The sequence below is a fragment of the Ursus americanus genome, chromosome 26, assembly GCF_024610735.1.
Source record: "Ursus americanus isolate L20-20 chromosome 26, mUrsAme1.1.p, whole genome shotgun sequence".
NCBI classification, from domain to species: Eukaryota; Metazoa; Chordata; class Mammalia; order Carnivora; family Ursidae; genus Ursus; species Ursus americanus.
The window spans coordinates 44,078,987-44,091,630 of NC_142152.1; the positions used below are offsets into that span (position 1 = coordinate 44,078,987).

General features: G+C 47.9%; 1 protein-coding gene across 1 annotated transcript in view; it reads left to right on the top strand.

Annotated features, from left to right (window-relative positions):
- Positions 1-12,644, top strand: part of TDRD9 (tudor domain containing 9) — a 121,553-nt gene that overhangs the window by 81,027 nt on the left and 27,882 nt on the right. Inside the window, exons 26-32 of the mRNA XM_087856292.1 lie at positions 539-751; positions 1,033-1,122; positions 2,264-2,524; positions 3,647-3,802; positions 4,817-4,887; positions 5,804-5,913; positions 6,447-6,543. Of these exons, the coding sequence (XP_087712418.1) occupies positions 539-751; positions 1,033-1,122; positions 2,264-2,524; positions 3,647-3,802; positions 4,817-4,887; positions 5,804-5,913; positions 6,447-6,543 (998 nt within the window). The remainder of the gene's footprint in view (positions 1-538; positions 752-1,032; positions 1,123-2,263; positions 2,525-3,646; positions 3,803-4,816; positions 4,888-5,803; positions 5,914-6,446; positions 6,544-12,644) is intronic.

Genomic DNA, 12,644 nt, shown 5'->3' on the forward strand with positions numbered 1-12,644 from the left:
GTGACCATGCTCACCAGGAGACTTCACACAGAAGCTTGGGCTCCAGGCCAACTGGGAAACTGCAGCCAGCATGGGTCCATGCGGCAGCCTGGCAGTATGGGCGGGAGCTGCTCGGTGAGGCCCTTTTCCATGGAACACCCGCTTCTCCTTCTCCCACTTGTCACTGTTCTTTCAGGGGCTGCGTTCACTCCAGACCCACCCTCGCTGCCCTTGAGCGCGTCTGCACTCTGTGGGCTGGGCTTACCGCCTCGGGCCCCATCCCAAGTAAAACAGTCTAGCCTCCTGTGCCTTCTCAAGCCTTTCATGTGTTAGGGTGCTGACGATTCTCGAACCTCTGAGAGAGAGGTCTGGGACACACGTTTCCTCACTGTAGGTGACCACGGATCCCCCTTGTTCGCCTGTACAATTACTTCAGTTCCAGGGAATCCAGTTTGTGAAGTGTAGTATCGAATGTCAGCCCTGCAGCGTGAGCTTATGATAACCTTGACATAGAAATCCTTTCTAGATCTCATCTCTGCTCCTTTTCCTCCTTTTTTAGGTTGTTGAGGTGGGACACTTTTGGGGATATAGGATCGATGAAAAAAACTCAGGGATTCTGAAAAAACTTACCGCTGAAATAAACCAACTAGAGTTGGTGCCCTTGCCCGTCCACCCACATCCAGACTTGGTCTGTCTGGCTCCTTTTGCTGATTTTGATAAAGAAAGCTACTTCAGAGCTCAAATCCTTTATGTCTCTGGGAATTCTGCGGAGGTATGTGCTTCTTTGTAACTAATCACTCAGAGGGAAATGCGACAAACTTGTAGCAGTTTACAGAAAACCTTTTCTGATTTTAAGTGGAAATTAAATGTAAAATCATTTCAGTTAGAAAAGTAGCCTTGTAAAAAGTTACTTCCCTCAGCGCTGTGTGGATTTTAGCTCCTGTCGTAAGACTGCTGGATTCTGGAGCTAGAGTAGATTCTTGTGTGGCCACTGTTTGGGTGGCGCAGGGTGTCTGACCCCGCATTCAAGTGTGTCCTTTCCCCGTTCTCTAGGTGTTCTTTGTGGACTATGGTAATAGATCTCAAGTAGATCTGGATCTTTTAATGGAGATTCCCTGTCAACTTCTCAAACTCCCATTTCAGGTAAGGTAGGAAGCTGCTGTGCCAGGAATGTGTAAGCTAGAAAGGCTTCTCGAGCTCACACGGCCTGCCCGCAGCCCACAGAGAGGAGCCAGGTCCCTGAGTGGGAAGGGACTTGCTTGGTCACACAGGCCAAATTTGATTTCTGCTTTTTTCCAAAAATGTATTGCCACAGATATTTTTGTCAGTATTGCTTGTGGAGTGAGTTAAAATACATGGAGGGTGGTTTCACACTTAGCAAAAGAGTAGCTGTTTGATTGAAGTAACTTAATTTCAGATACTGTTTCTGAGGTTTTTGGTTGTGTTGTAAACAGCTAGAACCTGGGTGGGCCAGACGCACCAGCGGGCTGCAGTCGGTACAGAAGCAGTCCAGAAGGCATCCCAAACTCCTGTTTGGCTTGAAAAGCAACATCAAATTTCCGACCTATGAAATCCTCATTTTGTATGTGAACCCCTCCCCCCCCAATTTTTTTTTTAATAGTTATAATCATTTACTTAATTTATTTTTGTTGGAGTCTAGTTGACACAAAATATGTCGGTAGTTTCAGATGTACAACCTCGTGAGTCCACAGCTCTGTACCTTGTGCTGTGCTCACGCAGGCGTAGCTGCCGTCTGTGACCATACAGCACGAGCACAGTACCACTGACTCCGTTCCTCGTGCTGTCACCTCTTACTCCTGTGACTCGTTCCTCCATCACTGGAAGCCTGTATTCCTTATGCCTCTTCACACATGTTGCCCACCCTCCACCCCCCTCCCCTCTGGCAGCCCACTTTGTATTTATGGGTCTGTCTCTGCTTTTTGCTTATTTCTTTTGTTTTTTAGATTCCACATACAAGGGAAATCATATGGTATTTGTCTTTCTCAGTGTGACTGGTTTCACTTATCATAATATTCTCTAGCTCCATTCATGTTGTTGCAAATGGCAAGATCACATCCTTTTTGATGGCTGAGTAACATTGCATTGTGTGTCTACCCCACGTCTTCCTTATACACTCATCTGTTAATGGACTAAAATGTTTTTAGTAGGATTTTTATGAGAACGTCGGTGAAGATCCATGTTCACGGCCACATTTTAGCAGTTTGTGGGGTGAGTGTTTCCCTCATTTATAAAGCTGGTTCAACCCTGCTCTTCTGTCCTGTAGGCGTTGGAATTTAAGATTTGCAAAATGCGCCCCTCTGCAAAGTCTCTCGTGTGTGGTGAGCACTGGAGCGGTGGGGCCAGCCAGCGGTTCGCCTCCCTGGTGAGTGGCTGCGCTCTCCTCGTCAGAGTCTTCTCTGTCGTGCACAGCATCCTGCACGTGGACGTGTACCGCTACTCAGGGGCCCAGGATGCCATCAACATAAGAGACGTCCTCATCAAGGAGGGCTATGCTGAGCTCGCGGAGGAGCCCTATGAGTCCAAGGTACGCACCTTCGTCCTTATTGTCAGAGCGCGTGTGGCCGTGTGCACGTCCACACGCGCATGGGTATGTGTCTGTGTGTTTGGGGGGGGCAGTGGAGAAGCGGGGGTACCATTTTCCTCTCCCAGGATGCTGACGGAGACATAGTTAGATCGTGTTTGTGGTACATTTTAAATGCCTTCTGGGTTTCTTTGACACTTAATTATGGTGACTGGGTGTTGCTTTTGTTAGTTTCCTTTTATTAGGCTATTTTTTTCTTTTTAGAATGAAAATTAGATGTGAAAATGTTCTCTATTTGTGGAATTGTTTTTTCTGTAATGGATTCCAAGATTTAGTTCCCTAATGAAAACAATATTTGTTTCAAGTATTTCACATATTTCAAAATGATTTTCAATTATTTCTTTCAAAATCAGTTCTGAAGCTATTTTTCTTTGAAGGTTTCAGAGATGCCATGTTTGAGTCAGATGTTGAAGGCCATGTATTTTCCTTCTGTGCTTTCCGCTGACAATGAAGGGGGCTGGGGTGCGGGAAAGGGGAAACGGGCAACAGAACGGTAGCCAGAGAGCCGGCTGGACTTTCTATTTCCATGTGTGAGAAACACTTTTGCGATTCTGGTCGTGTTCCTGGTGTGGAACAGAAGTTTTATGTACAGAAAGTTCTTTTTAAGAGCTGTTTTTCACCCTCTTCAATTTCCTGATGACTGAAAGGTAGTAAAAGCTGATGAGTTGAGCCTTTTTTTTTTTAAAGATTATTTATTTGAGTGAGAGTGTAAAGCCAGGGGGGAGCAGCAGAGGCAGAGGGAGTAGCAGACTCCCTGCTGAGCAGGGAGCCCGATGTGGGACTCGATCCCAGGACCCCGGGATCATGACCTGAGCTGAAGGCAGATTCTTAACTGACTAAGACACCCAGGTGCCCTGGTGAATTGAGCCTTAAATGAATCCTTTCTTATTTCTTGTGTTTGAATTTTAAAATGGCCTTACTCGATAAAATTTTCTCCTGACCTTAGTGACCTAGTAATAAGCTAAGAGTAAGGTCACGCCTGCGAAATACTTTGATTAGTTTAGAATAAAGTACTTGTAATACAGTTTTTCTCTTAGCAAAATGAACTTTGCTTATTCTGTTCAGCAAAGCCACGAAGCTCTCAAGGGTCTCTTCTCCAAGTCTGTAGAAAACATGGCAGACTTGTCTACATCGTCTCCCGTGAAGGATGATGAAAAGTACCTGATCCGGGTTTTGTTAGAGAGCTTTTCTTCTAATAAACTGGGTGCCCCCAACTGCAAGGTAATTTATAGGAGCTGTTTTAAAAAACAATTTAAAATTTATGGAACATAAGAAGTAGGAAGATCGTTAGGAGAAGAAAGGGAAGAAGAAAGGGGGGGGGTAAACAGAAGGGGGAATGAACCCTGAAAGACTATGGACTCTGGGAAACAAACTGAGGGCTTCAGAGGGGAGGGGGGTGGGGGAATGGGATAGGCTGGTGATGGGTAGTAAGGAGGGCACGTATTGCATGGTGCACTGGGTGTTATACGCAAGTAATGAATCATGGAACTTTACGTCAAAAACTAGGGATGTACTGTATGGTGACTAACGTAACATAATAAAAAAATATTATTAAAAAAATAAAAACTTGAAAAAATGTAAAAAAAATAAAATTTAAAGTAATTTTACATTTATATGCTGAGTCTTAACTAGTAGTCGTGATGGGCTTTTGTATCCTGGTCAGTGTTGGTACTTTTTTCACAGTGGCATCTATCTTAGTAAGGGAAAGACCTGGGGTCTAGTGTGGAGAAATGCTTAGACTAGTTCTTTTGTTTAAACCAGCCTTTCCAAAGGCGACCTGTGCTTGTTTACCCAGTTGAAGGAAGCAGTGCGTGGGCTGTCGAGAGCCAGGCCCACCGCAGAGGCCGCTCCAGCCCCGGCCGGCAGTGGAGTCGGTGCAGCTGCCTGTTTCGGAGAACAGGCTGCCGTGTGCCGTCACCTCCCCTCTCACCACCCCAGCCTGTGGCCCGGTGTTCTCAGTGCCCCTAACTCAGTCGGATCGGTCTGATGCAGTGAAAAGAATAACACTTCTTCTGAAGTGTTCGGCAGTATTTCCTTTTTTTGGCCAAACTCTTCTTATCTGTCGATCACAGAAAAGCACCAGAAGGCATTTTTTTCCCACTGCATCTTGAAGGTGTTATAATTGAGGGGTAGCTGTTTTCTTGTTGAAAACATGAGCTAACGTTTGGATTTTTAAAATGTATATGAAGTGATTACTTGCCTATTGGTAACATTTTTCATGGTTTTTATCTACAGGCAATACTTCATGGGCCTTTTAACCCTTATGAATTGAAGTGTCATAGTTTGACCAGAATATCCAAGTTCAGGTATGATTAACTTAGGTTCCCCATGGATTTCTTTTTTCTCTGCTCCTCTATTTACAGAACTTAACAGAAACTAATCTTTCTTTAAACTGTTGAAACGTTCCCTTTTCCAGCTCCTTCTCATTCCTCTCCTAGCTCCAAATCTGAGATATTCTTTCTCTCTTATATGAAAGTCATTCTGTGTAAGACGTTCTTGAATATCTTCCAACAAGGGCCTCATTTTTTCTGTTCTTATTGTCACTGATTTTCATTCAGCAAACCTGTGAATGCTTACTGTGTTTGGGAACAGTGTGTAGTTTGAGGGGAACAACAGCGATCAAAATATACTCAGTGTGATCCCCAAAATTGTGTGTCCAGTGGGGATGATATGCAAGGGAAAATGGGTCCTCAGAAGAAGGGTTGATGAGGCTCCTGAACATTATGAAAGCCTCTCGAGGGGCCCCTGAGCACACTCAGGCTGTGAAAGGCCATGGAGGTTTCCAGAGAGACCTGAGAAGTGCAAAGGAGTTGGCCAGGGTCGGTGAGCTGGGAGGTGAAGGCTAGCTGAAGGGTGTTCCTCAGCGTGGGCCTTGGCCTGTTTGACTTTGCACTACGGAATGAGTGTGGTGAGGTTGGAGAGTGGGTGGGAAGCAGAGGGGCTGCAGAGCTGGAGTCTGGGGCAGAGGTAGCGATTTGGGCACAGTCAGCGTGTGGGTGGTGCTCGAGGCCTGGGAGCGGGAAAGAGCTGAGGGTGGAGAGGTGCTGGTCCCGGATGAAGAGAGGGGGCATGAAGGATGCTGGGATGTTAAACAGCTTCCACCTGTTGAGCACGGCGCTTGTGTGTTTGACCGTGTCTTTGACATGTGTTAGCTGCGGGTTGGACATCGCACGTTGCCTTGCGGGTGGATCAGCCTCCGACTCCTGACGATGCCCTTTTCAGATGTGTTTGGATCGAGAAGGAAAGCATCAACTCCGTCATCATCAGTGATGCCCCTGAGGACCTTCACCAGAGGATGCTGGTTGCAGCTTCCCTTTCCGTCAACGCGACAGGTGAGTCGGGCTGTGGGCCCTCATCATCTGCTCTGTCTCCCTCCCCTCTTCTCCGTTACTAGGAATGATTTATCCTATAATTAGGAAACACATTTATGTGCCTGTGCTGTATTTTCAGGTCATTTTCTGAGTGCATTGGCTGATAAAAGTTTAAGAAATGGAGCACATCTCTTTCCCTTTTGTACAAGGGTGTGGGCATTGATTTCTTGATCAGTCATTCATTCCATCATGCTTGTCTACCAAGTAGAAGAAATCGAGGTTCTTGGCCCTGGGACAAACCTGAAAGCTTGATGAAAGGGAAGAGAAGAGTAACCACACAAATGTTGTTCCCGACAGGACAAAGGTTGCAGCATGCTGGCCAGGCGGATGCTGCCGGGTGCCATGGGATCGGACTCTAGGGGCACTTGGCTGTGGGGCTGAGCCCACGGGGATGGACTCTGCAGAGGAGGGGATGAGGAGTGTGCCAGGGAGGCGCGCAGCGTTTTGCAGAGTGAAGTCCATGCCTGACGTCTTCTTTGTTGACTGTCCAACAGGGTCCACCATGCTTCTGAGAGAGACCTCTCTGATGCCGCACGTTCCCGGCCTCCCGGCTCTTCTCAGTGCGCTGTTTGCACCAGTGATGGAGTTAAGGTTCGTCCACTCTGTCCAGGCTTTGTGAAGTGAGAACCCAGCTGGGAGAAGTGGGCGCCTGTCCGCCCTCCTCCTTTGGGGGAGGAAACACCGAACAGCCGGCCGCGGCACTCGTGGCTGCTTGTTGATCTTCCACGGGCTTCAGTGTGGTTGAGGCGGCTCTGCTGTTACCGACATACCTACGCTTGGACTTAGTTCCCATACAGACAGCATCACTTGGGGGCTTGAGGAACAGCGGGGCTGGAGAAAGAAAATAGGAGCTGAGACTAGGCTCAGGATGAATACCGTGCTGATGGCTGTCCTGTCATTAAGGGGCTGTGAAGGTGGCTCCCAGTTGTCAGCAGGCCGCCTTGGCAGTCCCACTGGTGATGGTGACCAGGAGGTAAGAAGGCTGACTGCTTTGCGCACTGCAGCTCTTTTGGTGCTGAGATGAAACAGGAATTTGTCCTGAAGGCTTTAGCGAAGTGAACTGTGTGAGCGGGAGTACAGCCCTTGACAGCATACTTGCTGTGGGGACATATGGTCTTTATTTGACGTTCAGCACATGCAGAGCATTTATCCTTGGGGAAGCCCGAATGGGCTTCTGCAGAGGGGCGGCAGCTCCAGAGAAGCAAGGTCTGGTCTTGAGGAAGGCTCACGCCGCCAGTGAGAAGTGTGGCTGGCTGTGGGGCGGCTGGTGGCTGCGGCCCAGGCCTGCAGCTTGCTCAGCCCTCTCGCCACACGCCTCCACAGAGTCCGCTAGCACGGTCGCAGGTAGTGGTCATTTTCAGTGTAGAGAACGATGTGTATGGGGGTTTTTTTGCACTGAAAATATCTGCTACTTAGAAAAATCTGGATAAGGCTAAATGGGAAGATACCTGATCATTTTTAAACATTTAGTGTACATATTTTCAGGATTATTACATAAATTTTTTGTTTTTAGGTTTTTGTCATACTACATCTTTTCCACAGTTACAAGCATTTTCATATTATTATGACATCTCTGTAAATATCTGTTAAAATAGAATTTATTAAAATAGAATATTCTACTAAAGTAGAATATTTAATAAATAGAATATTTAATAGAATATTAAAAGAAAATGGCATCAAATACCACTGAGTGGACATAAAATGGCTTTTATAAACACTGTCCTACTTTATTTATGTATGCATTTGTTTCTGACCCGCTCTTGTCCTGAAAGGATTTAATACGCCTTTAAATGTTGGAATTGGGCTTCTCTCTCATTTTGCAATAATGATGTGATAAATATCTTGACAGTATTTATCTTCTGAGTCCTCACAGGGGAGACAAACCTATAAAAACAGCACATTATGTGTGATTATCTAACAAGGAGGAATGCTCCGTGTGGAAGTAGGGAGGCAACTCAGTGAATATGTGAACACAAATTCCTCACCGACTGCTCCTGACACTCTCCTTGCTTCTCTCACTACACTAAGGTCCTGCCTGGACTTTTCTTTTAACTAGGATCTTTTGGAGGGTATGTGTGACATAGTGTATTACTTTTAAATCTCCAAAGTGCAAGTGGTTATGTTACAGAGACACTCAAGAAACATGGAAATAATTGGTATTTAAAATACCATCTTTCTAGAACAAAATAAGCTTACTAGGAGAAGGTTCTGTGTGAACAGGTGTAGTGCTTTGCACATAGCCGATACTCTGAATTCTTTTTGTTGAGTTTAAACGAGCCAGAGTGGGTAGTTTCTGTGACCACGTGGGTGACACTGGGTGGCCAGAGCCTCATCCAGGTGGTCCCCAAGAGGGGAAGATGGGGCCTGGTGCTTTGTTGTTGCAAGTCTGCCTCTAATTAGTTGGGTGAGTTTTCTTTTAATTTGATGAGTCAGTAGGAGGCGTTATTTGAGGAGCTTTGGAGGGGTTTGACGTGGGCGAGCTCACTTCTCTCACCCAAGGTCTGGGCCCAGCGGACCCTCAGGGCAGAGCGGCCGCCATGGCTGCCTGAGCGGCTTTCCCTCCTGGGCACAGCCCGGGGGCAGCTGTGGCTGGCAGGCCGCTGTTCCAACACAGAGCCCATGGCCTCTGGGTCAGCTCTGTCATTGTCCTGTCAAAATTGATGGCAAATGGAAGACCAGAAGGCCGTTTTGCCGCCTCCAGCACACCGTCTGCAGGGGTGTTGGCAGGGGGTGGTGCTGGCGATCCCCGCTAGCAAGTAGAGAGCTGCGAGGGGTCTGGCACCTAGGGATCACTGACCTGGCCGCTGTTCCCCGCCCCTCCTCCGCGCTTCTCGCTGCCTCCCTTTGCTTTCCGCCAGCCTGGGGACAGGGCCTTGGTGGCTCTGCCCTTAAGAAGGACGCAGGTTTCCTGTCACCGTTGCCTCCAGCCGCCCTTCGGCACCCCGGTCCCAGGTGGGCTTCGCCTCTCCTGCTGCTCCCGCGGCCCCTGCCCCAGTGTGCTTCCCTGAGCGTCGCTTGTGTCCACTTCGGTGCCCTCAGTACTGTTGTTCCTGGCGAGGGCGGAATGCTCCATGGTAGCGAGCCTGGCGTCTGCAGGAAGGAGCAGAGGTCGGAGAGCAGCTCCTGCGAGGTGCGCTGCCATGGTGCCACCCTTGCCTCCCCCAGTGGCCGCTGGGTCTCAGGTCTTGCGGCTGGTGGGGAGGGACCACCAGTGGTTTTGGCCTGGCCGTTACGGCGCCTTCCGCAGGTCAGCACTCCAGTTCTGGAAACAAGGGAGGTGGAATCTTCCAAAACAACAAAAGGCTCCACTGGGCAAAACTGTTAAAAATTAATGGGAGGGGGTTAAAAAGGGAACTTTGACTTTGTTACTGTTTGTTCCAGTTACTTCGGCTGCATGACAGTTACTTCCAGCCGCCCTTTTGGTGCTGTGAGAGGAAGTCAGACGGGGCCCCCCAGGGACGGCTTGTCTCTGCTCTTCAGCCTCTGGGTCTTCAGCAGGCGACCCCAACGGCGGCGACGGGGTGGAAATCAGGCCTTGGCTTCTCTGCTCACAGGTCTAGTGGTTGATTCAGGTCTTGGGCTGGAGGCCTCAGTTTCTGCTCTTGAGGCTCACGAGGGCCTCCCTATGGGGCTCTGCGTGGGCTCACTGGGGCTTCCTCAAGCATGGTGACTGGGTGCCAGAGGTCAGCGTCTGAGAGAGAGCTGGGTGGAAGCCGTGTCCTCTTTTATGGCTAGCCTCAGAAGTGCCCCCGTCCCCCCTAGACCCAGAGTGCGGGACCACAGACCCTGTGTCACTGGAAAGTGTCCACTTTCCATTGTGAGAACGGCACGTAGGGTGGGAGCTACTGACCTCACCGTCTGTACAACACGCCTCCTATACGGTGACGTATTGTCTGAATCATTTGCGGTGTCGTCAAGTACTGGTCTTTAAAAAAATTTTGATCGAAATCTCGTGTTTAAAAAGCCTTAGAAAACTTGAGAATAAAGCAAAGGTGTCTTCAAGTATTGGAAGTGTGAGGTGATGGGAATGTGTGGTAAGAGGGGGCTCTCTCAGGTCTGGTGGGAAGCCTGTCGCCGCAGGTGCCCCTGGGCTTGCTCTCTGGCTTGCCACCTGCTGCCAGACCCGGGGCAGGACCTCCCGCCTCTGAGATTTCCCCGTCTGTGAGGAAGGACTGTTGCGGCTGTTGTGAGCTCACAGGCTTGTTGGGGGGGGGGGGGGGCCTGAGCTGTAGAGCTCTCAGCACAGCATCTGGGGCCAGGGCAGCCCCCTGTAGGGCGCGTCCATCCTACTGCAGTTGTTCCGGGCAGTGTCCTGGGGAGTAGCCTCAGCAGCGTTTGGAAATATTAGCAGACTTTTAACAAATACAGTTGTCCCTTCAACAACATAGCCTGCTGTTGATGGGAAGCCTTCCTGATAACCTAGAGTCAGTGAGCCTGTATCTTATATGTCATATGTACGTTATACCGCATTCTTGTCATCAAGCAACCTAGAGAAAAGAAATATATTTTCAACAAGTTTCCAGAAATTTTCCACTGTATTCATTGAAAAGAATTCATGTATAACTGGAGCTGCATAGTTTAAACCGGTGTTGTCGAAGGGTCAGCAGAACTTTGTAGATTCCTACAACGCACACCGCGGAATATTTAATAGAGCTTTTTTGTATGGAAGTTTCAGATTGTGAACTTTGAACTTTTGAGGAAATACATTTCCTTCTTTGGCTCATGTGGGGAGTTCTAGATTATTAGCTTACAGTACAGGGTGTTCTTCTGTTGTATTTATTTTAAACAGAATTGTCTGGAGATGTTAGCTCTTCCAAGCATAGCGGTTGTCAGCTTACCTAAACTTGAGTTCCTTTACGTAAGTTGTCTCAGAATGAACTATGTCTCTGGCATCCCCTTGGCTGTATCTTCATGGAACACACTTGGCTTTTGTTCCGTGATTTTGGCAGTTCTCCGTCAGAGTTTAAAATGTGTATTATAAAGGAAGTAAAAATATTTCTGTGGTCCTAATTACTACTAGGTTCACATGAGTTTTTAGGATGCCCAGAAAAGAATTAAAGCCAGTGCTTTGCTTAGCTTTGTTGATGAAAGGTATATTTTATTTTATTTTTTAAAGATTTTATTTATTTATTTGACAGAGAGAGACAGCCAGCGACAGAGGGAACACAGGCAGGGGGAGTGGGAGAGGAAGAAGCAGGCTCCTGGCAGAGGAGCCCGATGTGGGGCTCGATCCCAGAATGCTGAGATCACGCCCTGAGCCGGAGGCAGACGCTTAACGACTGCGCCACCCAGGTGCCCCTATTTTATTTTATTTTTAAAAGATTTTATTTATTTATTTGACAGAGAGAGAGAGACAGCCAGCGAGAGAGGGAACACAGGCTGGGGGAGTGGGAGAGGAAGAAGCAGGCTCCCAGCGGAGGAGCCTGATGTGGGGCTTGATCCCAGAACGCTGGGATCACGCCCTGAGCCGAAGGCAGACGCTTAACGACTGAGCCACCCAGGTGCCCCTGATTAAAGGTTTAGAGCCAATGAGCAGAGAATTACTACCCTGGTGTGGGTCAGTTCAAGGCTAAATCTTTTGAGACTGTCCTTGTTGTTGATAAGTGTCGTTACCACATGTGAAGGACCCATGTTAGTGTCAGCAGCCATTAGTGAGGTGGAGGTGATGGGGCATTTTATTAACCGTGATGAAAAGCCGGCAGTCTGTTGGTGACCTGGGGCTATTACCTCTTTTCTGGAAAGATTTTCTATAAATTGAAATAATAGTAAATTATGTTCTATTAAAAATAACGGGAGCATACGATTTTTTTTTTAAGATCTTTTTTTTTATTTATTTATTTGACAGAGAGAGAGACAGCCAGCGAGAGAGGGAACACAAGCAGGGGGAGTGGGAGAGGAAGAAGCAGGCTCATAGTGGAGGAGCCTGACGTGGGGCTCGATCCCAGAACGCCGGGATCACGCCCTGAGCCGAAGGCAGACGCTTAACCACTGTGCCACCCAGGCGCCCCGGGAGCATACGATTTAAAAAGACAATTTGGTGACTGTTTTTGTAACGCAGATGCTCGCCACCTAATTTATAAGCCTCAGTTCTGGCTCTCTTCTTTGAGTTTACTTAATGTGGGGTTCTCTTTCATTTTCATGAAAGTGAAAAAGAAGTCTGTGTGTTTGTGTGTGTGTACGTGTATCTTTAGGGCAAAGAAGAAAGCTCTGTTTTTGCCTAGATTATTTTCATCAAAACTTTCTTGATCTAGATTATGGGAAAAGGTCTGAGTTAAGAGTCAAAGAAAATTTGCAAAATATTTTAACAGGTATTAAGTATTAATATCTGTTCATTCATTTTATAATTATTTGTTGATCCTGTTCTGGGCTCTGGTGCTGGCATTTAAACTAATGCGTGGGACAGGAGAAGGAGCCTGGGGACAGAGGGCTCTGGGGGCACGGGGCGGGGCGAGGGGGGAGGACAGTTTCCCTGTGGAGGAGCCTGACTGGCCTGTAGGGAAGCCAGAGGAGCTGGAGCCTGGTGCAGGGTTGGGGGAGGGGGGAGAACGTGGTTTGAGATGACATGGGGGAGCGAAGCAGAGACTGGATGCTCTGTGGCTCAGAGTAGCTCAGGTTTTGCTCAGAATGCCACAGGAAACCACTGGAAGCCCTTAAGCAAGGGTGTGAGATCACTGGACTTGTTTTGAAAACTA